The 25,175-nt window shown below is 40.8% G+C and overlaps 2 protein-coding genes and 2 non-coding genes across 4 annotated transcripts; 1 reads left to right on the forward strand and 3 right to left on the reverse strand.

Moving 5' to 3' along the window:
- Positions 1-625: 625 nt before the first annotated feature.
- spag17 (sperm associated antigen 17) lies at positions 626-16,054 on the reverse strand. Its single transcript, XM_028429388.1, has 46 exons — positions 15,949-16,054; positions 15,750-15,859; positions 15,049-15,189; positions 14,853-14,912; positions 14,641-14,769; positions 14,350-14,512; positions 14,025-14,237; positions 13,745-13,920; positions 13,494-13,640; positions 12,919-13,047; positions 12,321-12,536; positions 11,223-11,324; positions 10,959-11,109; positions 10,659-10,862; positions 10,536-10,570; positions 10,304-10,420; positions 9,600-9,754; positions 9,102-9,282; positions 8,683-8,922; positions 8,433-8,547; positions 8,147-8,293; positions 7,904-8,014; positions 7,635-7,811; positions 7,254-7,417; positions 7,052-7,166; positions 6,788-6,918; positions 6,530-6,662; positions 5,977-6,398; positions 5,570-5,755; positions 5,347-5,486; positions 5,100-5,230; positions 4,768-4,901; positions 4,487-4,675; positions 4,293-4,394; positions 4,048-4,099; positions 3,802-3,913; positions 3,662-3,712; positions 3,111-3,204; positions 2,911-3,022; positions 2,628-2,667; positions 2,477-2,541; positions 1,906-2,042; positions 1,546-1,724; positions 1,286-1,346; positions 974-1,121; positions 626-758 (listed from the first exon to the last, which is right to left on the reverse strand). The coding sequence occupies exons 2-46, from the start codon at positions 15,852-15,854 to the stop codon at positions 631-633; spliced, it is 6,240 nt and encodes a 2,079-aa protein (XP_028285189.1). The 5' UTR covers positions 15,855-15,859; positions 15,949-16,054; the 3' UTR covers positions 626-630.
- On the reverse strand, positions 12,147-12,217 carry trnag-gcc (transfer RNA glycine (anticodon GCC)). Its single transcript has one exon. It is a non-coding gene; the product is annotated as a tRNA-Gly (tRNA).
- Positions 12,737-12,819, forward strand: trnal-cag (transfer RNA leucine (anticodon CAG)). The gene has a single exon. It is a non-coding gene; the product is annotated as a tRNA-Leu (tRNA).
- A 3,941-nt stretch (positions 16,055-19,995) lies between the features above and the next one.
- Positions 19,996-22,251, reverse strand: LOC114450890 (DNA damage-inducible transcript 4-like protein). The gene is made up of 3 exons (XM_028429313.1): positions 22,128-22,251; positions 21,773-21,914; positions 19,996-21,332 (listed from the first exon to the last, which is right to left on the reverse strand). Exons 2-3 carry the CDS (start codon positions 21,861-21,863, stop codon positions 20,842-20,844), a joined length of 582 nt encoding a protein of 193 aa, XP_028285114.1. The 5' UTR covers positions 21,864-21,914; positions 22,128-22,251; the 3' UTR covers positions 19,996-20,841.
- Positions 22,252-25,175: the final 2,924 nt, after the last annotated feature.

Consider the following 25,175-nt stretch of genomic DNA (forward strand, 5'->3'; position numbering starts at 1 on the left):
GCGATGACACCGCGGGTGGCCGTCGTTGTCTCACTTTGTTTGGCCGTGGTTACACCTTGCGTCGGATTCCCGTATACGTCATAGAGCAACATCCCCGCCCCCCCGCCCCCATCTATTCACCTGAGCACACGCACAGGCGCGAGTCTCCCCTGTAGAGACAGACGCGCGCACACACTCACTGGGGCACGTATCTAACTCCGGCCAAAATATTTACAGTATAATCAAAGGCCTACATTAACTGCTGCTAATCTTACTTCAACATTTAATTTTAAAACATTTAATATGAAAATATTTGATTATTTGTGAAATAAAATCTAACACATAATCTAACATAAACACAAACAGGCTGAATAATATTGGCATTTTAGCCATCAGTGACTGGTATATATCAAAATGTATTTCATATCAAAATGATACACAAAAAAAACCCAGATTTATGTGCTGCTATTATTTGAACCTTTTTATTTTGACGGCAACAAAAAAAAACGATGGTAATGACATGAAATCTGGAGATTTGTGCCATTACTATGTCCTGGAATACACATACAAATACAGGGTGAATAATACTGATCTTTCAGCAACAATATCTTTATATGTAGAGTGAGATACTGACCTGGGTGTCCCGTTGGACTAGTCGTGATTCTTCTGTGCATTATTTCCAAACCCAGTGGAAGGCCGGAGGACCCTGGACTCTTTCTTTTTGTGTGCACTGTTATGCTCCTTGAGCCAAACAGCATGCAGTCTCTCAGGAACGATGGGTAAAATATGTAAGGATTGTATGTTTTCTCTACACAGATTTTGAATCTGTGGCAAAACTAAACTAAGACATGCAGAAATTAGATTTTACAAAGCTTCTGTATGCATGTGTACATTTAGCAAGTACAATGCTGAAGGCTAAGGCTACTTTCCAGCTAATACAAACATGAGAAAAGCAAGTTTAACTGTACCATATATGTATGTGTTTAAAGGATATTAGCAGTGACAGGCAAGTAGATAATTTCCGGCTCCGTATGAATGATAATATCCTGGGACAAGTACTTCTTTGGTTCTTCTTCTCCCGCTCTGGGCACACACATGGCAAACAGCTGAACCTGCAGTTTAACCTTCAAACCTGCCGCCACCTAGACAGACAGTACATGTATTTAGACTGAAGATTGCAGGAAATTGTGTTTAATTAATTCAATTAATTTTCAAAACACGAAACAACATGAACTTCGATAACATTCAACCTGGAAAATCTTCCTTAAAACATTTAAGCACAATAAACATCTAGATGGAAACTTACAGGGCCAGGATTGTAGATGACCCGGAGGCCTGTAGCAGCAGGAGGCTGTTTCACATGGAACCTGGCAGAGACAGATTGAAACAAACCACAAATAGTTACAGGTCATACTTTTCCCTTTGGACTTGAAGGTGACCCACAAATTGCCTCCACCTATCCTCATTTCTTTCTGACATACTAACAGCTATACGACTGCAACTTAACTGTTTTCCTTATCTCCTTTTGGATTTTTTATAAATCCATCCATCTTGTGTATGCTGTACCTGCACATGTCCACACCCACATTCTTCATCACCACAGTAATAGCAGAGGTGGTGCCCTCCTGCACCGTACCAAAGTCAACACTTGGGGGAAGGAACTGGAAGCCCCTCGCTACAACACTGGGATCAGTGAGGGAAACTGTTCGACACGTCCTCCTTACTGGCTCTTCCACTGTCAGGAACTGGAACACAGGACACACATAAAGTGAAAGCACACAATGTGTATAACTCATATGAAGTGATAAATCCTGATATATTGATTTGTTTATTTGGGACAAATACCAGCAAGACTTCACACAAATATTTACATGTAGTGATGAACTACTGATTTGCATTTCTAAATGTATGTGTGTGTGTGTGTACCTGTTGATTTGGTACACTGCAAGGCTTAGAGCCAAGGATGGAGGTTGGTTTCTTGACTCTACTCCGCCTAGGCTTTCCAGTCACATCCAGCTGGACTGGCTTACATTGTCTAGATAAGCCCCTTAGACTGCATTCACCTGAACATGAATGAATGTACACACACACACACACACACACGCACACACACACACACACACAGAAATGGTAATTCATCCATTTATATGCAATTGGAAGTGACTAGTTCGTCCATGCTGCATAATATCCAGCCTGGAAATCACAGAATGTAAATCCTACACACTGTTCGGCCCTTCACAAAAAATGAAATAGGTTTAATTTATTTTCCAACCTGCTGATACTTTAAATAAAATTTGATACAGCCCTCACCATACCTCTGCAATATTCAGTGCTCATGATTGATTACTGTTCAATGGCCCTCCACTTCTTGCCTAACTGAACACAGCACTTAAGATCTTTACTCTCCTGCCCTCGCATGTGATATATTATTGTTAGGGCCACTAATGGGGGGGGGGTACATTTTAACATACACAACAGGGAACAGTGAGAAACAAACCAGCAGTCTGAGGTGTGGGGTTGGTGGGTCTCTTCTCAGGATTCCTGTCACAAGCTGGTGCATGACTGCAAAACATGAGGTAAAAAGTGTCACAATACGAACAGATTATGAGCATTATGTAACGGATAAGGAATTAAAAAGATATTATTACCTTTCTGATTTAGACGGTGTTGGGTTTAAAGGTCGTGGAGCTGTAGAGACAGAGTTCTGCATATTATATGATGCTATATACATAACCGTCTATATACATAGACAATAACGGTTAAATGCCGTTGTCCTGTTTCATTTTTATGAAAATCCAGGGCAATCCAGTCTCACTGTTTCTTTATTGGGGGCTGATCAATCACACGTACAGATTCCCATTACATAGGACACTCTTAACATGAGCTCAATTTCAGTACTGCCTACTAAACAGTGACAGTATAATAACTCACTATCCTCTTGTGGGGCATCTTTCAAGAAGGCCTCAGCACTGTCTGACTTGGGGATCGGTGGTAGATCCATGGATAGCATCCTCATGTCTGGTATTTCATGTGGCAGCAGACCCTGGAAAAATAGAAAACAGCATATCACTAAACCAACTTACGATGATTTAACATATTCTGCATTATACTGAAAAAAAACACCTAACTACCTGGTATAATGAAATATTTTCTGGGTGGAAAAAGGGAACAGAACTCTTCTTCCTCAGAGCCTCTCTCCAGGTCTTCTCTTCACATAACTCCTCTCTAAAATACACATGCAAATAGAGAAAATTGACTGTGGAGCTGACAGCTTCAAGTGTCAATTTGATGCACCACTCTGTTGTAGTTCTGTAGTAGTGGCAGAATATGTATGTCATACTTATGTTCCAAATAATTCCTTCAAATGAGAAAGAACATACATAAATGAAAAGGCCACTGATGAGTCATTTCAATGCAACCACTGGTACATACACATCAGTCAGTGATGTCATTAAATAGGACAGAAAAGCCACTCAAAGAATATCAAGTACTCAGTACAAGAGATTTCATACACACATCAGTGCACTAATCATAAGTGCGCTTGTTTTTCTTGACTCATCTATAACTCAAATTAGAATGGAGTTATCCATCTATACATGGAGTTTTTATGTCTTAGTGTCCACTGAATCTGCAATTAGGGTTTCCTTCCAAATCATTTAGAGCAGCCTAATATTTTGTTTACCTGTATTGTTCACGTCTTTCAGTCCATTTGGAGTCCTTTCCTTTAGGAAACCTGGATAGAAAAGGAAAGTATAAAAGGATATTTTAATACAGCTAAATGCATCAAACCTAGTGCACGTTATGTTACCTAAGCATATATACCATTTGAATTTCTCCATATCGTCACTAGCTGCAGTATCTTCTGAGATGTCCGACTGCTCGGTGGGATCTTTAACTCCTTGGTTGTACAGACTGGCAACATCCACTGTGGATTCTCGGATGAAATGAGAGTGTGAGACATTGAGTTGCTCTGCTGTCTTCTTTAATTTGACAAATAATAAATGATTATTGTATGTTTGTATCTAATATGTGGTTTACAAAAAATTCTTTGATACAGAAGTTTTATACCTGAAGTCCAGAGACTGATGGTTTGGCTTGATTCATCTCCCCCTGCGAAAGACTGTAAACATATTGGTAATTATTTGATTGTATTTGTATAAATATTATTGATAGTGGTTATGTGAAAAATTCGATTCTCGTGATTGACAACATTTTGTGTGTTTAGTGTCAATATCAGTAACAGAATAGCGAACTGGAAACTGTAATACGAAATATATTGTATGCTTTAGATCTGTGTGAGATTGAGAGTTCACCAGGATCAGCTTGAGGAGATCACCGTCCTCTTCAGAGCAAGGGTCTTTAACTTTCCTCTCTTCTAATTGCAGCTCTCGCTCCATCAAACTCTCAATGTATTGCTGCAGTCAAAGCCACATTTTAAGATAGGTCATGTTTTAAAGTAAGATAGATTTTGATGATAAAAGAGGGCACCATCTCAGTAAAGTTTTACCTTCAGTCGTGAGTCTATAGTATTTCTGAGTGGTGTTGTGAATGGCCGATGCTGGTACAGTTCTCTCATCTCTAGGACTTTAGGGCAGCTCCTGACAGGTTGATGCTGCACTGCGGAAGCTCTAGTCTGCACTTTCAAAGTCAGACCAGATCCTTTATCTGTACCAAATGGAGGACCTTGGCTCTTAGTCTGGAAAATGGGGAAAAAAAACATAATCAGGAAATTGTCTATGACCCTGCATGTTTGTTTGCCTCTGTGTACAAGTACAATATAATCTGTACCTCTGCTCTGGGGAAGTCATGCCTGCTGCGATATCTGAGGTTTGGAGGGGTGATGTCAGGGTTCTGTTTGCCTAGCAGCCACTGGGACCACACACTCTGGTGACTGGGCTTTAGGATAGTGATGCCAAACTCATCTGTTTCAAACACAAACATGGCAACAAACAACACATTATTTTATAACCTGTGGAGGAGCAGCTTGACAGACAACAACATTAAACATACACTACCTAAAAATACATGCGTTTAACAAATACATGTTGAGACAAAATAATCTAGCATTTCTTATTCAATTTTCACCCATATGAAACCTGTTCTGTGTCTGGCAGTGGTACCTTGCGTGTCTGGCAGTTGTTCCTTCATCAGTGCTATGGTAGGGTCAGAATATACCTGGTAGAGTAGCTCCTCTACCGTGTGATAGTTGAGTAGTTCAGTGCCAGAGCTATCTTCATGTACCAGAAACAGTCTGAAACATATGACAAAAGAATGGATCATCTTTACATAAGTTAAATGTGAGTTTAGTTATAAAATAAAACATTATAAAAGCCACAATACAGGATAGTACATATGTATGGAGTCTACCTGGGACGATGTTCCATGTGTTTTACGTGAAGAATGGCCACTTCTTTATTCTTTTCCTCTTCAAGTATTTCCTCATCATGTTTGAATGAGCTTGGAGCAGGACTTGAGTTTAATATAGTTATCTGCCCATCCTCCATCACCTGCAACAAAGTTTGTTAATGTTCCCAGCACTGAACATAACACATAAAAAAGAATGTTATGTCTCACGTAAACACACTCTGACCTGGAAGTGATTCCCATCAGGGTCTGTCATGTCACAGGCTATCTTATCTGTGTGACTCATGGCGTAAATTCCTGGCTGATTTAGAGAGGCGTAACCTTTTGGGCTAGGGGTTACAGACGGGTCAGATGAGTACAAACACTTTCCATCATTTTGAATCTGCAGGAGCCCAACACTAGGCGGAAACACCTACAAATGCACACAAACACACACAAAAGTGTAAATGGGTATGTATAATTCTGTTGACAAGAAACAGTGATCAGTTATATTTACATTTAAACATCATAATTTCTAAGCTTTCTCTTTAAGCTTTACTTTGGTGCCATCTGCTGGTCATCAACACTGAGTCTTTTTGTATTACAACAAAACATCATTAGAACAATGATACAATATTTGCTTTTAAAACAAACCTCATACTCTCCTTGGTTAGTCCCACTGATGACAGTTCCATCAGCTAAAAAGACATGAGCTGCGTGACGCTCCGGGTACATCACTACTGTGGCAAAGCCCTCCTTCTCCACCAACACCACTGACTCTTTTGCAGACACAGTCCCATTATCAATCTCACAATCACTTGCTTTACCATTCTCTATCACAGTAAACTCCTTCTGCTCACTATTCAGGTGCATACCACTTTGAGTACACTCCCTATCATTACACATGAAGCCACACTCATTTTTGTTACAAGTATGTGGGGTGCCTTCGCTGTTTCTGCTTATCTCCTCTCTATTGTCACAAGCACTCTGGGTTTCCATATTCTCATTAATGCTGTCCACACAGCATGTGACACACCGAGATGCTGATTTAAGGTTTGTATATTCCGGCCGCATTCCTGAAAGGTCACAGACAAAAAGACTTAAAATTCTGTTTGATTCAAATATCATGTACACATTATTATTATTTATTGACTATATATACTGTCGAGCAATCTGCAGTAGCACATAGAAATAGTGTAGTGGTCACCTTTGTGTTGAGCTGTATTGATTGGCTTGTCTTGGAATAGACTGGTAATCCTGGTTCCATCTGCATATTCTACAATTAAAGATCCATCTGGGTTCTGGACAGAAACCACCAGATCTTCCCGGCTACACATCACCTAACACAAGAACAGCAAGTTACTAAGCAATAAAAAGCATTAGGTGATTTCAGTATGGAATCAGTGTTCAGTCTTTAGGCTGTATCAGAGTTGCATTGACTTTATGGGTACTTCTTTTCTCTTGCCTGATGGGTAATAAGGTCTGTAGCCTTAAAGCAGTGAAGAGAGTCCATGGGTATTATTCTGTGTGTGGTCCCAACAGTGCAGATGCGATCACCAGATGGAGATGTAGTTATCCAGCAGCCTGAACTGTGCTCTGTACACACAAACACAGAATACATCCAAAGAGTGTCAATAAAACCGATACTTAACTTTCCATCTAGCAAGTACCCCACCATGCTGATTCGAATCTTGAGAAAATAAAGTGTTGTGTAGTGCTACAGACCAACCTTTCTTGTTGTGCTCAGCCTCCCGATGAGGGTTGTCCTCTTGAACCTCAGAGTCAGGCACCCACACTGGACCAGAGTCCTGGCTAAAACTGACTGACCCATCTGGAAACAGCACCTCCAAAACACACAGATGTATGTTCCTGTGAGCTGTACATTTGTTATTATTATTATATGTAGATTCAGTGTGCGTGCGCATGTATACCTCTGTGGATCTGTCTCTCATGTGGCGTATCACAGCTCCCTGGCTGGTGATTACACGGGACAGTTCTCTGGAAAGGGATATGTCCCGTTGATGGCTAACCTTTCCGCTACTATAGAAAGGAAAGCTCTGTCTCACCAATAAATCCCTTTCTTCTGGTGATACCCCTGAAATATAGGGCGAGTGAAGAGTGATGAATGGGAACTATAAATTTCAATGTACATTGAATTTAAACTTCTCACTTTATGCAGACTATTTTTTAACTATTTCATTTAAAGAAAGCAATGCCTTCTCCTATAATGCGTATTAACTGTTCTACTCGTTTCACAGTGCACAGGCAGTGTTGTCAAACTACTTAAATTTGCAATAAAGTCCATCACTGACCTTGTGTATCATCTTGCAGAAATTGCAGCAGAAGGCCATTGGGAACTGAGAGGCAAAGACTGTTAAATGTGTTTAATGACGAACACAGCTGGCTGGATTTATGGGTGGAGGAGAGGAGTGGGACAGAGTCAACGGCGGAGGGCTCTTGGATTCCCACTTTTGTTTCCTGTGTACTTACTAGAGCATAACACGAAACCGAAATACTGATTATCAACCTGTTTTCAACTGCAATACGTAAAAATATATCATGAAAATGATGTCAGTAGCACCTGTATATTCTCCTGTGGGACCAAAGAAACTGTATGAAAGGTGGATTTTGTTTGCTAGCACAGCTGAGAAAGAGCCCTGTTTTACTCTTTTCGTCTCCACGGACTTTGACACTGAAAAGGACGCAAAGAATTACATACATTTCATTTCTTTTTTGTTCTTCAAAATCATCCACTGAATAACAGTTTGCATGAACTGATAAAAAACTACAAAACAGGCACTTGTCTAGTTTTGTTTAACCTCACATCTCTCTTTATAGTCCTCCTTTGGGTCAGTGGTTTTTGTGTCTTGGGTCTGTGGGGGAGGTTTTGCAGGATCAGCAAGGACTTCGTTTATGTGCGTGTAGAAATTATGTCCATCCTTCTTCACAGACAGTTTCATGTGACTAGAACCTGGTGTAAAACCATCACATAATGTGTCAGAAAGGAGTAAGTATCTGAGCTTTATGCTTTTATCTGGGATCGATATTCAATGAAAGTTGTTTTTTAACATTAAAAGCCTTTTTTACAACCCAGTCTTTTGTCTTTATACCTGCAACAAAGCTAATGTTCTCCACTGTGATCTGTCCTCCATCGGAAGGGAAAAGGTACTGAAGTCGTCCTGACGCATGTATCAATTTTCCATCCATGTTGTATCCTGTGAAACCCTATACATCACATACATATGAACAGACAGTGATTTATTATTTCTAGCCAGACAGAGTTAAGCAACACAAGCACCTATTCTGTTCTGCTTTAAACATAAGTTCTGTTAAATAATACATTTGAGTGTGTGCCCTCACATTGAAAGGCTCCTCTGTTGTGTGTAGTTCTTGGCTTTTGTCCACAGGGGGTGCTGCAGTAATTGTGGACGTTGTAGGTGTATTGGCTCTGCTGGCTGCTGTTTCCGGTTTGCTAGTCTTGCCACTCGACAAAGTTTTACTTTTCTCCTCCTTCTGCTGCTTGCCTTTTGGTGTGTTCTCCTTCTTGGATTTTTTGGCCATCTCCTCTTCCTTCGAGCGTTCCTGCTCTAACTTCCAAGCCTATAGAGTAATGCACAAAATAAAAACTGCAGTCACAATGTAGGGGTAATGTGAGAGAGTACTAAACAGTACCGTAATAGTCTGGCACAAAAAGGGGCACAATCAATAAAATTGAACAGGATCAAGTTATTGAATTATAGTTCATTAACTACTCATACGTGTATTCATGCAACACTGACTTTCAGAGAGTCTTTTCTGATGACAGATTCCAGGATGTTCTCCTCCCCCTCTCCATTCTTCTCCACCTCCTCCTTCTCTTCCATCTCCTTCACCTCCTCTACAGAAAATGTAGCCACTCTCTTTAATTCTTCCTCTCTAGTCCAGTCTGAAATCTTATCTGCCACATGTTCTAGATACGTCCTGTGAAATATTAGGAAGGATGAGAATGAGTTAAACAGTAAATTTAATGCAACGCTGTATACACACACTGTTTCATTAGTCAATGTGTAGATGCAAGTAACTGCTGACAAGAGTCAGGGCTTTCTGAATACATCTGTGTGGAGCAAATTTATTTAATGGTTTGTCAGTAGTGCTGACAAGGCACAATGGTGAACAACTTACTGAATTACATCCTCTATCCTCATGGTATTAACTATTGTAGTTCCTACCCAGCTAAAGACATCTTACTATTTATACCATGCCAGTAAGCACTAGAAAAAGAGAGCTTAACCTCTGACCTAAACTTGACATCAGTGTGAAGGGCAACATCCCAGAACTCCTTGGACTGGCACTGAGGACTCATCGGATTGTGGCAAAAAATGTACAGGATGTTATTATGGGTCCCTCTGAAGGTGTCCATGCAGAGATATTCCTCTGAGGCTAACTGGAGTACCTTGACATAAAGAAAATCACAATTATATACATATTTAGGAGCTGAAAACTAAGTCACTGCTTCATTGAATCTCTGAAAATTAAGATTAAGAATACCTTTATTAGTCCCACAATGGGAAAATTGTCAATTTAATATGACAGTTTGCTCACTCTCACCAAGTGAGGACACAAAAGACTGACTGTCCACTAACCTACTGAAATATTATGAGTCCTTGGACAAATTAGCTTTTGTGCCTGTGGCTACATTTTTGCACAAACTCAGTGACAGGCAACACCATTCAGAATGCTGAAAAGTGAGTTTCAAAAGCATCCCTACAATTTAAAAAAGTTAGACTTTGTGCTAAAGACAGAAATCTTTGAGCTTTTAACAATTGCTGCAATAAACATCATAATGCTGCAGCGTATAATCTCAAGTCTCGTTGTTTATGTCATACACTGCTGCCTTTCATGTAAAAAAACCCACCTCAAAAAGTGTTTAATCTGTTACATTGTGATATAAGTGTGAACACAATTTAATAACAAAAATACTAATGTAGGCAAATAATTTCACCTGTGGGAAGACAGCTGCATTGTGGTGTTCAGCATAGTGCCAGTCAAGCAGAGATCTCTGCCTACAGCTCTGAATGCCAGCTAAATCCAGCTGGCAACGCACTCTGCCACTGCAGTGCTAGGGGAAAATACAGAATGCTACATCATTTGCAAGAAAATCATAATAAATGGTTGCAATGTTTATATATATATATATATATATATAAAAGTTCACACAAAAATATGAACAATACCTCTGTTTGTTCAGGGTCCTCCATAGGAAATATACCTATAGTGAAAGCAAATAATAAAAGTAAAGCAATGAAGTTTATTGCAGTCCAACGCATACAGATGAACTGACAGAAGCAGAAACAAACCTGTATGCTGCAGGTCATGAAGCTGCTGTTTAGAATAAGACCACGGGTTGTCCCAGGGTATTACTGTTGGTGTTTGCTGCCATGTTGGTTCCTGTGTTTTAGCAGCCCTTGGTAACACACCCTCATCATCCAATCTAGTCAGTGGCATAGACTCAAATACACTCTGGTGAAACAATCGCTCCACTTCTGGCCACGACACAAAATCTATAAGATATTACATCATAACAAAGGATTTATATGTATACTGTTGAAACACATCTACAGCAATGGCTATGCAAGTAGAGGCTGACAGCTCCTGACCGTCTGTGCAGTAGTGTTGTAGCTGTTGTTTTAGTGTCATCCAACTGGAGTTTTTGTTACTCTTCTGAGCTACCGACTGAATCAGTTCCCACACTGGAGTCAGCCTAATTATGGACAACTCCACCTCTGCTGGATTGAAGTGTGAAACCACCTAAGACAGCATACACGCAAACACACAATTAATACTGCACCTGAACTATAGCGTTGACTCCTGCTGATTTAAAAGTAACTAACTAAAAAAGGATTAAAAAATAAACAGCTTACAGTGATGTCCCTCAGGCGAAGTGCCCTCTCATCAAGATGTCTAATGACCAGAGGATCCTTAGGGTTCTTCAGAGCTTGTCCTCCAAATTTCTCAGCAAGTCTCTGATACATAGGGCAAAAGACAATAGAAACAAATTATTAAATTGCATGTAGGTCATCGAAGAAACCAGCAATAATATGTATAGTTCCAATATAAGTATTAGACACAATGGATTTGACACAAGGAAGAACTGGGGAGTTTTTCCTTGCAATTCAAACAAAATTGAATTAAATAAATTTCAATTTAGGTGGTCAAAAAAAGACAAAGTCAATTCATGGTGTTCATGGCATCCTTGTGACGAAAGATTCTTCAAATTTCATCCATCCTTCCAATTAGATAACCTGATGGTCTAATCAAATCCTAGTAGTTAAAATATATTCACTCTGAGAAATATTGACCAGGACCAATATTGAAAGTGACATGAGAATGTTTTTCCAAATCTGGCCGAAACTTGTAAAACAGACAAGCCAGGAACCTGGAACTGTCTAGATTCCTAATCAGGACTTTACGACCTGCTCTCTTCCTTGATTTCAGCACCCTCTCCTGGAGGCAAAGTGGTATGTACTTTGGTGCATATAAGTCTTAACAGTAAATGTTTTGTATAAATGGCTCAGATGAAAAATCCAGAAAAACTTATGTTTTATCAGGGGCAAACATCAACAAACCATTATCCAGTCCAAAATGGGGGTGGACTTGAACTGCCTCTTACATGGTTGCTCAGGGAGTATTCTCCCCCATGCTGCACCTAAGCCCAGCCTACTCTGTGAAGAGTACTATTATCATGACGAAGGAGCTAAATGAGATTGGGTAGGAAAAGGTCCAGCCCCTGAAATACGAGTTCCTGACCCCGAGTACAACACCCCCCTCCGGCATAAAAAATGCCTTGCATTGGCCGGGAATCGAACCCGGGCCTCCCGCGTGGCAGGCGAGAATTCTACCACTGAACCACCAATGCTTCACATGTGGCACCAAAAATGCAGGGGGGGTTTTCAATGCATGGGTACATGCTTGATATAATATGGCGTATGTGTTATTCAGTCACAGTTTAGCCACAATACCTTCTTATCTTCTTCATTCTGTACTGTTGGTAGGATTTCACTAAGCATCTGACTCCTGTCGTTGTTGGTGTGTACCAGAGAGAAGAATCTTTGGAGCATGTAACTTGCCAGCTCACTGTCTAACCAAGGTCCACAAAGAGGTTTAGTATCATCATTTAGAGCGGTGTGGGTGGGCAAAGACCTCTCAGCTCCTGACAGCTCCTCGGAAATCACCACCTAGACATACAAAGCAAAGTTACCAAAGTTGGGCGGTTTCCAGACCAGTCTTAAGGTGGCTAAACAGACTTGGTATAGTAAATGAAAAATTAATTTCTAACTTTATTTACATAATTCTGATTTTGTTCTACATTTGATATTTGCAACGAGCCAAGCCAATACAACATTTTTTTATGACTCGCTCAATGCACGTTTATACAGTCAGGATGGCCGAGCGGTCTAAGGCGCTGCGTTCAGGTCGCAGTCTCCTCTGGAGGCGTGGGTTCGAATCCCACTTCTGACATAACCTTTTGAATTTTTCCCATGCTTACAACCTATTTTTATGCCCCACTGTTTTTGACATGAAAGAAAACTGTATACTCACACTACCATATACACATACCTGTTCCAGCATACAGTGCAAGACCAAGGGTACAGAGCAGGCTTCACAGGGGACCTGGTCCAACAGATGACTATAGTAACACATATCCACATTCTTGAGTTGTGGAGTTGCTGTCTCAGTTGCCACAACCTGGAAAAGGAACAAACATAGCAATAAGCTTTAAGCTTTAATGACAACTTGGTGATTCTATTCTATTGTTCTACAGGTTTAGGATTAATGCGTTATGCTGCATGATAACAAATTATATTCCATATTATACCCATATAGATTGTATTCAAACTTAAAGTTGAGCAAACAGATTCCTGGTGGACTTGAACCCACAATTACCAAGTTCTGACCTCCTGAATCAAACACAGACCATGCAGCAGAGTGGCGCAGCGGAAGCGTGCTGGGCCCATAACCCAGAGGTCGATGGATCGAAACCATCCTCTGCTATATATAAATTTTTGTAGAGCACTACAATTTTTTTACTATACCATTAAATGCAGCCACTAACATATGGTAAACATACTTTAGTTAAATGTATCACTTACAGATCAAGACAACTAATAATTACTAAGTCTGCACATGTGTACCTTTGCAGGTCGTGAATCCAACACATCCACAGTGGGTATAGTGATGAGTTTGACATTGTCTTTGTAGTGCTGATGCTGCTGGCGCCAGCCTAGACAGTCATAGATGAGTTTGGCCACACCATCAAAAATTCTGCTTCCCAATTCCAGCTGGACACACAGTGCATAAACTTAGACAATGAGTGTGAAAAAACAACAAGTTGTGTAAAATGTAAAGACACAATAAAGGCAGCAATCTGTCAGAAACAACCCACCATAGACTCTGGGTCTTGTGCTTGGAAGTGATCAGGGATAGTGTAGCTGAGCTGAACAACATCATGGAGCTTGGAATCTGGTGGCCCGCCGTCCAAAACTGGTTTCAGTCCTGACCAGAACAGATCTAACTTTGTGGCCTGCAAAGCCAGCTCTTCACTGCCATGAAAGTTTGCTTCTGGCACACACAGAAGACATTATGATATAATACTAATCAAATAATAGTGAAAGAATGAATTGTTGTTTATATCAGTAATGTTTTACACTCTGCTGAGACCTTACCTGCATCTACAACAGGAGTGGCTCTCAGGCTCTCCTTAATATCCTCACAGCAGGGTTGTTCCTGTTGCCCCTCAGTACTATTAGTGTGCTCCAAACACAACTTGATCACATTAGCTACATGTACACCTATGGCATCAAGCAACCCAATCAGGTGTGGCTGGTAGAAGCCCACCAATAGGATGTAGAGTTGAGGACCAGAGTCTGGCTCATCATCTGTGCTCAAACACAAATTTTATCAGATAATATATGTTCAACCTCTTCTCTTTTTTCTAACAACACTGCTTTAATACTCCTTCATAACAGCTGTTTTAATCAGAGGCATTACCTATGAACTTAGGTGGCTCAACATCATCCCTGCGTTTCAGCTGTGTTTTCTTCTCCTTGGATGATACCACAGGTGATGGGGGACCTTTTCCCTTTTTGTCTTTGGCCCCACCTTTGTCCTTACTATTATAGGAAGGGGGTTCCTTTGACTTTTCCCTCTCAGCCTTAAACATTAGTTGACAGAAAACATCATTAATTTTATAGGGTCATTAATCATACTGTACATCTGTACAATCTATGTCAATTAGTATTATTTTAGCCATAAAATAACTTACCTATTAGTTACACTCACCTGCTCAATTTCTCTCTGCTTCTGATCATTGGCTTTTATTTGCAGGAGCTCAAACTTTATAGCTTTTGCCATAAGGTCACAGGGAATCTTCTCTCCTGCATCCAGCAGCGTCTTAGCATGCTCTATAGCCTACATTAGACAAATATGTGCATGTTCATAAACAAATCACTGTATATCACACATATATCCCTGTAAAATCATCCAAAGCTTACCTCAAAGAACATGGGGGTGCCATCAGGCTTTTTTGCTTTGGGATTCCCCAGTTCATGAATCTGTGAAAACAAATCAATCAATTGAGATTGATTGGGATTGATTGAAACAATCAATTCAATTTGATTAGTAACTGTATCTAAACCTCTAGAGAAATACAAGAGATTAACAATAAAAAGACTTTTGACGGTACAATACCTTGGCAATGAGGTTATCCCAGGTTAACAACGTGAAAAGCCTGCGTTGTGGTTGCTGTACAGCTGAAGCCAAAGCCTGGACCAGCTTCTCCTCCTCTGGACTTCTCTCAACCACCAATGATACACAGGCCCTCCAAGAGTCCTAGAAATTGCGTTAAGTTCAACATTCTAAAGCAATGCTAACGCGGTAGCTTCACGTTACATCAATCAATCACGCTTTCATCAATTATTACAGTTAAGTGACAAGTGGAGTTACACTTACTAAAAATCTCAGACAGCTATGCTTACGCGGCCTTTTAAATAACTATAATAAGATTATCACTCGCCGACACCTTCAAAATCACGAATTTGTGTAAAAACTAAGACGTCACATGTTATGGACACGCCACGCTAGCTAGCTAGCTAGCAGGCTAGCATCAATTACCACGACAAATGGTGCATGAAAAATGTCTGGCAGCAACTTTTTAAAAAATTACTGATTGACTTTGTTATAAATACATAAAGTCTCAAAGTTAGCACCCTGTCACACGAAATATTCTTCTACACACAATGCATGAACACGCACGCACGCAAAAACTTAAACTTAGCTAGCAGCACTGGCAAACATTAGCTTCGCGGAGGTCTACACGACATTCTGTATGTTGATGATAAATAATAATCACGTTAAACAAAAAAAAGTTGTAATGAAACGGCATACTGTACCTCTTCAAACGGTGCTGTAATGAGCCCAGCCTCCGCTTTGCCCGCTGAGTCTCCTGCAGTGTTGGGCTTTTTATCAGAGTCCTTTTTGGCTGCCTTCGGACCCATTTCCACTTAATGACAATTAAACAACATAGAACCGTCTAAACTGTCATACGTTTGTCATTGAAAATATCTAAGTAAAGTTTAGCTCGGAACTCACCGTGTTTGCACCTGGCGCTTCAGTCGTCCCTGGACACCAGTGTAACTACAGTTGCCACGGCAACACTTCCTTTACGGCCTTCAGAACAAAAGCATGGAGAGAGCGGCTCTCGACTTCAGTGGTGAATGTCAATAAAACAACCACGCGTGGTCAGAAGTTAGGAATATTGAAGTCATATATTTTTTAAGTACTTCGTGAACAAAAACCTAAAATGCAAGCACCTTAGTCGCGTGTGTGTGTGTAGTAGTACAAACTGTGAAAATGCTCTGATGGAGCACAATATCATTTACAGTCAGTGTGTTTCTATTGCTCCTTTTCTCCACTAGATGGCAGTAGAATACATGGGTTGGGAGACACAAACCCTCTTGGTCAAAGCTTTAAACCCTGATTATTGGCAGTAATAAACAAAATATTTCACTGTTTCACAGCTCAGTTATTCACGTGGTATGACATGATTAAACCACCCCACACGGAAATATTCTGATTAATATGCAAATATAAACAAAGAATCATGCAGGGTCTTTCAAAGGCTGTAGTTATGAGGAGGACTAAAAGAAGCATGAAGTTTGAACAAAGTTTGATTTTAATGGCACACAACATTCTAGAATTTGTGAAATCCGTGCCACATGTATGAAGGTTGTTGTATAATGTATGATGAAACAACTTGTCCACCAGATAAGCCATGTAGGAAATGGCTGGTTATTTAAAGCAACACCAACAACAGAAGTTTCTTCTGGCATATAGCAATAAATAATCTATTTTGAATCATGATAATGTGAGGGGATTCAGCCTTGGACAGGATTTATTTAAAGAAAGGAAAATCTTAAATGCTAATAAGGCTCAAGTGGAATAAATATAAAGAAGCTGTATTAAATGAATAATAATGAGTGAAATGTGAAAAGGGTCATGGCCACTTCATTGTTCCCATACATAATGATCTGTATTCTTTCTAGTCAGTTTGCAATTCAAATCCAGTTCTTAAAACAGAAAAGACTATTCTGAGGAGATTGTTCATGTAAAACAGTGAAACAAGCATCCAACAGTCTAAATAAAACAGAACATTACACATGAAATCGCACACTATCTGTACAACTCACGTAATAGTGTAAAAACTAAAACCATGATTTATTGCTTTTGAAATGAAGCTCTCCTGAGAAGAGCCAGATTGGCTGCTTACTTTCTGTTTTTCAATACATTCCCTCTGCATGTCCCACACTGTGCAGTTCAGAGCTCCATTAGAATGAATGACTTGCATACACTGGGCTTCTGTTCATGGTGACTCAGTAGCAATGACTTCATGGGATCCTTCTTGTTCTGTTAATCAGTGTTGATTATCAAGAACTTTATGCACCACATCTCCATCTCAATCCCACCAGTAGTAGTTTTATTAATGCAGCAGGCCTTTGTCATGAAGGTGATTTCACCCGGGCAACGGCCTACTTCCAGCAGCTCACCCATAAAAGGTTAGAAATGAGACAACGCCCACCTGTCAGATGCCAGAGAAATCCATGTTTGGAGCCAACAGTTCATCAGTTATGGAGAAGCTGTCGGTTCCAAAAAACCTTCCAGTGCCAGTGTCCTCTACAAAGGACACACAGCAGACAGATAAACACTTAAATAACACCCCGTCCACTCAGCTGCAAATAGCATAGCAACATCTCAAAATATCATATTTTTTTTTAGGTATACAGTGATGTAAACCTACGCATCATGTGCCTGTTCAGGCTATTTCATTTCATTCAACAGCCGTTGTAATTATTTGGTTTATTTAAAAAACGGTGTCCACTTGCTTCTCAAAAATAAAGCATTTCACTAAACCTAATATTATATGATCAGAGCAGGAGATTACACAGCATTAAAAAAACCATTGAAACCAAAACTTTATGTTTTAACACAAAACTGTGAGAAAACCTGGACATACAGTTCGTACCGTGACATATATCAACCTGATGAGGCGAGAGGAGGGAAGAAGAAGAAGAGGAGAGGAGGTGGGGTGAGAGAGATGGTGGTGGTGTTGAGGAGGTGGGGGAACTGCTCGGTGGATCATGTTTGTGTCCACCGGCAGCGTATAGGCCTACAGCAGCTTAGCTATAATAAAGTTTAAAGACTACGAGTTCTGTTCTACCTGTGGTTGGATGCCAAGAAGTGACTGCCTCTTGGACCCAGATTGGTAACTGGTTCCACAGTAAATAAGACACTATGTTCTTGGTATGAGAACCTGTACCGGACATTCTGTTACACACAAGATATCTATGACCAATGAGAACATCCAGCTGTCAATTTTAAATCATGTTCTCATAAACCGCTTAAGACTGCGATGATAAGAGGCTGTTTTCATGTGTCAACAATATGGATTGTTTTGGAGTTCCCAAGTTTGGGAGGGATAGAGATGTCTGCCTTCCAGCCAATGAAATGAAAGTACTTGTGGTGACGATGTGCTTCCCATTACCCCCATCGCACTTAGCCAGCTACAGTGGCACTAAGAGGCAATAATGTTGTGACAATTTGAATGTCAATACTCAGAAATCTTGTGATGCATGGAAATCCTCCTCTCTTGTCGGCTCTGCTGAGTCTGACAGAGAATATCCTGTTAATGATGACACAGAAAAGATGATCAAGCCAAGAAAAAAAGTGTTGTTTACCTAGAATATAAACAAAAACTGAGAAGATCTGCATCATCAAATAACCCCAGTCCCTGTGCGACATGCATGCACTCTTTAGCCAAGTTCCTCAGATATCCATCTTCTCAGAAAGAGGTTGTTCTCTGGGTCAGGCTTGTCTCTTAGGAGTCAGGAACAAACAGACCTATCCAGTGACCTGGACACACACACAAAGCTGGTTAACATCTGTCAGGGCTAAAATGTGCTGTGTAGGCATTTGTGATCAGGCTGATCAGTGGGCAGCTGTGCCAGAAAAGGCCCTTTCACAACACGCTGCTGTCACTGTAACCCACACTGGGATGAATCACGTTGACGCCAAAGGATCTCAAGTACCACCAACAGATTCATGAGCTTCAGTGACTGAGCTGCCAAGCCCGTACAGTGCAGCTCAGATTCTTTTGGAAGCCGCAGCGAGAAGCCTTCAGTACTTTTCCATGAGGCCAGAGATTACATTGATTATTTTGGAGCGTCCTTCAAGAGCATGTGTCACGTCTTTCTGTAAAAGAAGAATATAACACTGTGACTTCTTTTTTGTATTATAATGCCAAGCGAGCCATAATCCTTTGTCTCCTGTACTGCAAGCAGAAACACATAATCACCTGTTAGAGTTCTGAGAGTGTAAACATGTAGACAAGCTCAGAATAGTAATGGCTAACATATCCGATTCACACATATTGTGCTGTTTATGTTTGTTTGTACTGCTGACCCACATTAGAATCAGAGGCTGTTATGAGTGACAGACTCAATGATCAGTAGTGCTTTGTCCAATGACAAGGCAGCTTACACAACACTGTAAGATCCTGCCACTAACCCACCATAACCATGTCAGCCTGTTGCTGTTGTGTTTGTGGTAAAACCTTTACACAAACAACACAAACCATTAGGAGACTTGCCTACTTTCTAGAACCTGAACAAAAATGTCCGTTTGACAAATGTTGCTACAAATGTCACATGCAAGTGTCATGATCTGATTTATTGGACTCTCGTGTCTCACTAAGAGTTGCTTGAAATCACAGAAGAGGCCCCTCCATTAAATACAGTGAGAGAAATGTCACACAATGTCTGCAGGTTCACACAACAAGCAGCTGATGAGCTTATAAACAGCGACAACGGTGCATGTTCAGCCTTCACCTGGCAACCACAACAGGGTTCTTTAGTCTTACAGGAGCTGAAAACAAAGCTTGCAATGCAAATCAGGCCTAAAGAACACATCAGATTGTTGTAAAGGTCTTGTAGTTACTGTTGTTCTGTCTACAAAGCTGCACTGTCCCACCTCAGCAGGCTTAGCCACAGCTGCTGCAGGATATGTTGCACGTTAATGTTTTTAAACTGGTGAACAAACCAAATTATCCACACTCGACAAAAGATGCATGCATGGAATCAAGTCTACGAGGCGGTTTCAATCTTTTATTGTCTAATGGACAACAAAATATAAATACCAGCCGGGTGCAAGTCCAAGAAAACAGATTATAAAAACAAACAAGGCTCCTACATTAGGGTTAATAAACCTTTTAATATTATATAAAGGCTCTGCTTTGAAAAAGGTGCTTCTGGAGGGGAGGAGGGGGCAAAAATAAAAAAAGCAATAAAACGTTGACGAACATAGAAGCAGCTGTGAGCTAAGTGAAAAATGTCCATTTCAATGACATTTTAAGGCATCCACATTCCCCTAGTGTGAGAATGGCCCACAACATGACAGCAGCATCTTCACAAGACCATACAGTCTTAAAAACATCCACAGCCCTAATGACAGCGTAACACCACGAGCTCCATATGGCCCCCAAAGACTACAGCTCAGTCTCCTGTTCAAGCCTAGGTGTGCTTACTGTTGCTGAACATTCGATGCATCTGGAAACACACAGACGCATCAACAAAGTGGCTAGTGTCTTTAACAAAGTGTACCCACATTATGTCCCTCTCAAACACAGTTTTACATTCTTCTGCAAAAAGTACAATTTAAAATGCTTGAGCAACAAATGCTCGTTAGAAAGGAAATCCAGAATATTACAATTTTGCAGATTTTAAAAAATTGGACTTTTAAGAAACAATAAGCCAAACCCAGAACTGTCAGGCTCATTTACACATTAACTTTACATCCCAAGCTGACTGGCTACAATGGTATTGTACAAAAACACTGTAGAAAACATGACACCACTGGAGTGTCATTTACATTTGGGCAGAAGTGCATTTACCTACAGGAAACCCAATATCCCCGTCCACTCCCTACCAGAGTTCAGCACTCCTCTACCACGGTACCAGCCGAGGAGGAGTACAGTTTTTTTTTGACAAGCCGGAAACCTGGACTCAGTTTAAGTACGTGCCTGAAAGTCGGGGCAAAGCAGGTTCCCATAAACAGGAAGTCCCTCAGGCTTGGCCAGGCATTGCCATCCTGCTTAAACACAAGAGTCAGCTCAAAAGTGGGCACCACACTGGCATCGTACACGATGCGCTCCAGCTGCTTGCAGCCCTTGTCCAGCTCCAGATGGACGAAGAGGACGCAGCCTCGCAGGCCGCAGGGCTCGCACGATGCTAGCCGCAGGACTTCTCGAGCTATTCTCCGTGTCAGGTTCTCCGGTACCAGCACAGAGGAGCAGTGCAGCGTTGTCTTCTTGGCTCGAGACAGGCAGTTTTCAAACATCTTGGCCAGTTGTTGACAGGTTCTGTCTTCAGTGACATCTGCATTCCTCTGGGGCTCGGCCAAGCAGTGATCCCAGAAATCCAGCTCTGGGAGAACAACAAACATTTAGAGGCCAATGGCAGCTTTCTTATTTTGAATCAACACAAGCAGCCGAGGGACAATAGGAGACTGTTGTGCACAAATTTAAACTACAATTGCATTCCTTTTGGTTCAATCTACACACACAGAAAAAAGAAACATAGCACAGACTGCTGCTCAAAAATGTTGTAACAAAATCAAACCAGTCATGACATTTAAACCCAGTCCTGTAACTCTGGGTAGAATAACATGCTGGGTGTTGTGCACAGACCGGCTGATGGGATGACTTCATCCTCTGTAGGCTCCTACCTCCCCGCCCCCCCTCCACTGCTGCAGCCATGCACCACACAGGGATAAACAAGCGCACAAACACACACACACTGGAAGTATCCAGCAACTAGCAGGTTAGCTACACACAAAGAAGAAGAGAAAATACCAGTGAGCTCACCTTTCTCTATGCAGACCTGGTCATATCTCCTTTCGACCAATTCCGAAATACACTCGCTGCTTTTAGTCTTTAATGTGCTTGTGGCAACCATTGTGACAGCTCTGATCCAGCAGTGGGTCGTTTTCCTTTGGTTTTACAAAAGCTGCGTTGAAACAAACAAACGTCAGTCGAGGAGGACTGCTTCAGCACAACAAGAAACAAGTGGTTCATTCAGGCTCAGGGTGCTAGCGCTTCAAACTTTCCAAATGTAGCCATTAATATTAAAAAGCCGTCACTTCCTACACAAAACCAAAGTTAACAACATCAGTAGCTAATTTCTAGCTAACAGGCATCTCCGGAGTATAAAATTACTCACCTTAAATATATTATTTAGTACAAAATTACTCTGTTTATATGGTTCCTCATAAATAACGTCAAACGCCACTTTTTCTCCCACACTGACACACCGACACACACAGACACACAAACACTCACTGTGCAGCAGGAGAAAACTTCTGAGGAGTATTTATATCTTCTACGCTCAGCTGACGCGAGGGTTTGACCAATCAGAGCACGCTATCGACGTAGACACCCGAGCCTTTTCTGATTGGCTGAAAAAAAAAAGATTTCAAAAAAATAATTGACCAATACCGTGTGGGTATTGTTTGTGTTGCTACGTGGATGGAGGAAGAGTCTGTCTGTCTTTTGTATTAAAAAAAATGACATGAAGGCGTTTTGTTTATTTCTATTATTTTATAAATAAACATAAATTTTACAATGGAGGCATTTTAGCACTGCTAACCAAGGCACGAAAATAACTAAATACATTTACTCAAATATTACATCCATTCATTTTTTCATGCACTTCTACTTTATTTCCATTTTATGCTACTTTTCCAAAAGATTTTAACATTTCCAACCTTTTTGTCCTGTGATGTCTCAGCTTCTGTAAACAATAATGTTTTGCTCTACATGTCCCACACAGTTATGCATCATTAAATAAATTAAGTGAGCAAAAAACAAAGATTACAGAGAAAATAAAATCATTCATCATGGTATTTGTTTGCAAAAAAATAACAAATAAAACATGCATCTGAGGAAGGCCTGATACAGCCAAGACAAAAAGTCTCATCTTACTGTATTTGTGTATATGTATGTGTGTGTGTGTGTGTGTACATTTGGCAGGTAAAACACTGAGCACAGTTGTTCAGCTCATCAGTGGTTTATCTCTCATCACACACACACTGTCTCAACAGAAAAATGTCTCCCAGTAACAGGATCTGGCCCTCTTACCCCCAGCAGCTCTGCTGGCTAAAGGGTAATGGAATCCAGTGGGCTAGAGACACAGAGAGTCACATGAGGAGAACTAGATATGCCTCAGAAAAAAGTCACATTCTTTAGCTAGGGTTGCTGCCTTTTGTGGATCCAGCTTCATATGCAACACACTAATGTAAATAATAAAAAAAAACAGCCCTGTGAAAAATCATGTTTGTAGGGAAATCCTCCTTATGAATAGCAAATGATACAGAATTAGCATCATTGATTAGTCCATCAGTGCATAAATTTAGGTCAACATACATTAGGTCAACATACTAAATGTATGTTGGTCAAGGTGACAAACTGTCATATACCCCCATTTTATTGTCCAGTAAAAGCTTTACAAGCAGGAATAGATTTTCAAAGTGTTAATAATAAACATCCAAGCCTGTCAATAAAAATAACAAAATACTTCAAAGTTTTTTGTTTTTTTAAATAAAACCTGTAATCACTGACAATATATATATATATTTTTTAACTTTTGAGCCCCACATTACCCTATAAAGTTCAGGTTAGGGTTAGGGTTGTTGTTGTACTTTGTTGGTTAGCTGTGCAGACTTACTACTCCATAAAATCACATGTAGAGCATTGCTCGAGGTGATAAAACTGCAAGAGTGGAATAATGCACGTCTGTGCTATAGCTGCAGGTCCATCTGTCTGTATCCAGACTGCACAATAAACCAGTCTGCCTGTGACCTTCACTCCCCTCCAGCAAGGCCAAGGAGTCAATTTAAAGTCTGCTTGATAATTTGCTTGAACTGCCGTTTCCCTGAATGAGGCAGAAGATAAAACGTGTTGTGTTTCAGGTTACTAATCTGCTGCAGTTCAGCTGAACCCTCTGTTCATCCCCCTGTAAAGACACCTGGTATGCCAGGCTGGCACCACGCTCCCTGCCAGTGAAACGTGCAGCTCCTTGCACTCTCCAAGGGTTTTTTTTTTTGCTGAGTTCACAGAAAGACAGAGGGCTGCTTGCACGTCTGAGGCTTGCTGTTGCAAGCAGCTGTCATGTCGAGTAAGATTCCTCTGTGACAACACACAGACCAAACATTTCCTGTTAAATCATTCCTGTCCCTTTGACATTCTATCAGATATTTGCCTGCATATTACACAACACAGTGCTATTACCATGAACACACATGAAGAAACATTGAAAAAGTTTTGGACTGTGTCATTTCCTGCAAACTGATAAGACCCTCGTGGTTATCTGCATGAACTGTCAGCAGGTTCTGCAGACCCTCAAGACCAGGGACCGCAGGACTCTTATGGCTCCATGTCGAGCTGCTAGCTTACATGCACTGGAATAAAATGCAGAAAATACAGCTCAATGTTGAAATTCATGAAAGATAGACACTATCCAGAGGGTTGAAATTTAAACCCATGTTGAGATACCTCATGTCCTTTACATCCAAATGAATGGCCTCTGACCAATCAGAGCAGAGCAGGTTTTTGGGAAGGCTCCACCATCTTACATTCAATAACATAAACCTACAGCAAGACTTCTAACATTTGAGGTAACATTCTCTTACAATTGGAATACGTTCCTCCAGCTGAGGAGATTTTGGCTCACAAGGGCAGCATGAGGCAGCAGAATAGACCAAAGGCCACTTCAGATCAATAGACTTTATTTATTTGACAAATAGGAGGGGTCCAACGAAAAAATCTAGCCCGCTTCAAACCTTCAAATGAACTTAAAACAGGGTTTACACATAACATCATCAAGGCCCTATATCTCAGTGTAAGGCCTGGTGAAAGATTGGCTTCATTACTATGAGAAAATTCATTCAAATGTTTGACCTAAAGATGAAGAGTATACACAGTTAGTAGTAGAGGAGTTGATTCTCAGCTCCAGCCACAGCTGGTGGGATATTATAGCTGTGTGTGTCGGGCCTGCTGCCAACCTGCTGACCGTGTCTTTGATGGCAGTGGAAGCCGTTACTCCATCTCAGTTTACAGAGGCCAAAGACAGTCCCTCATAACAACTCTATGTGTGAATCCATTCAAAATGGAGGTCACGAGCCTGTTTCAGTGTGTTCTGCACTGCCCGATCTTCATGCAGGGGCACAGAGTGAGATTATGACACAGGTCGTAAATATCTCACTCCTCTGTC

Source organism: Parambassis ranga, chromosome 18 (assembly GCF_900634625.1).
Source record: "Parambassis ranga chromosome 18, fParRan2.1, whole genome shotgun sequence".
Classification (NCBI taxonomy): Eukaryota; Metazoa; Chordata; class Actinopteri; family Ambassidae; genus Parambassis; species Parambassis ranga.

Coding starts and splice junctions, on each gene's coding strand:
- spag17 (XM_028429388.1), bottom strand. CDS start 15,854: ATGGGTCCGAAGGCAGCCAAAAAGGACTCTGATAAAAAGCCCAACACT. Junction 6,663..6,787: donor CAGACCTTATTACCCATCAG/GCAAGAGAAAAG, acceptor TTCTTGTGTTAG/GTGATGTGTAGCCGGGAAGA. Junction 759..973: donor CTACTTGCCTGTCACTGCTA/ATATCCTTTAAA, acceptor TACATATTTTAC/CCATCGTTCCTGAGAGACTG.
- LOC114450890 (XM_028429313.1), bottom strand. CDS start 21,863: ATGGTTGCCACAAGCACATTAAAGACTAAAAGCAGCGAGTGTATTTCG. Junction 21,333..21,772: donor CCAGGTCTGCATAGAGAAAG/GTGAGCTCACTG, acceptor TTGTTCTCCCAG/AGCTGGATTTCTGGGATCAC.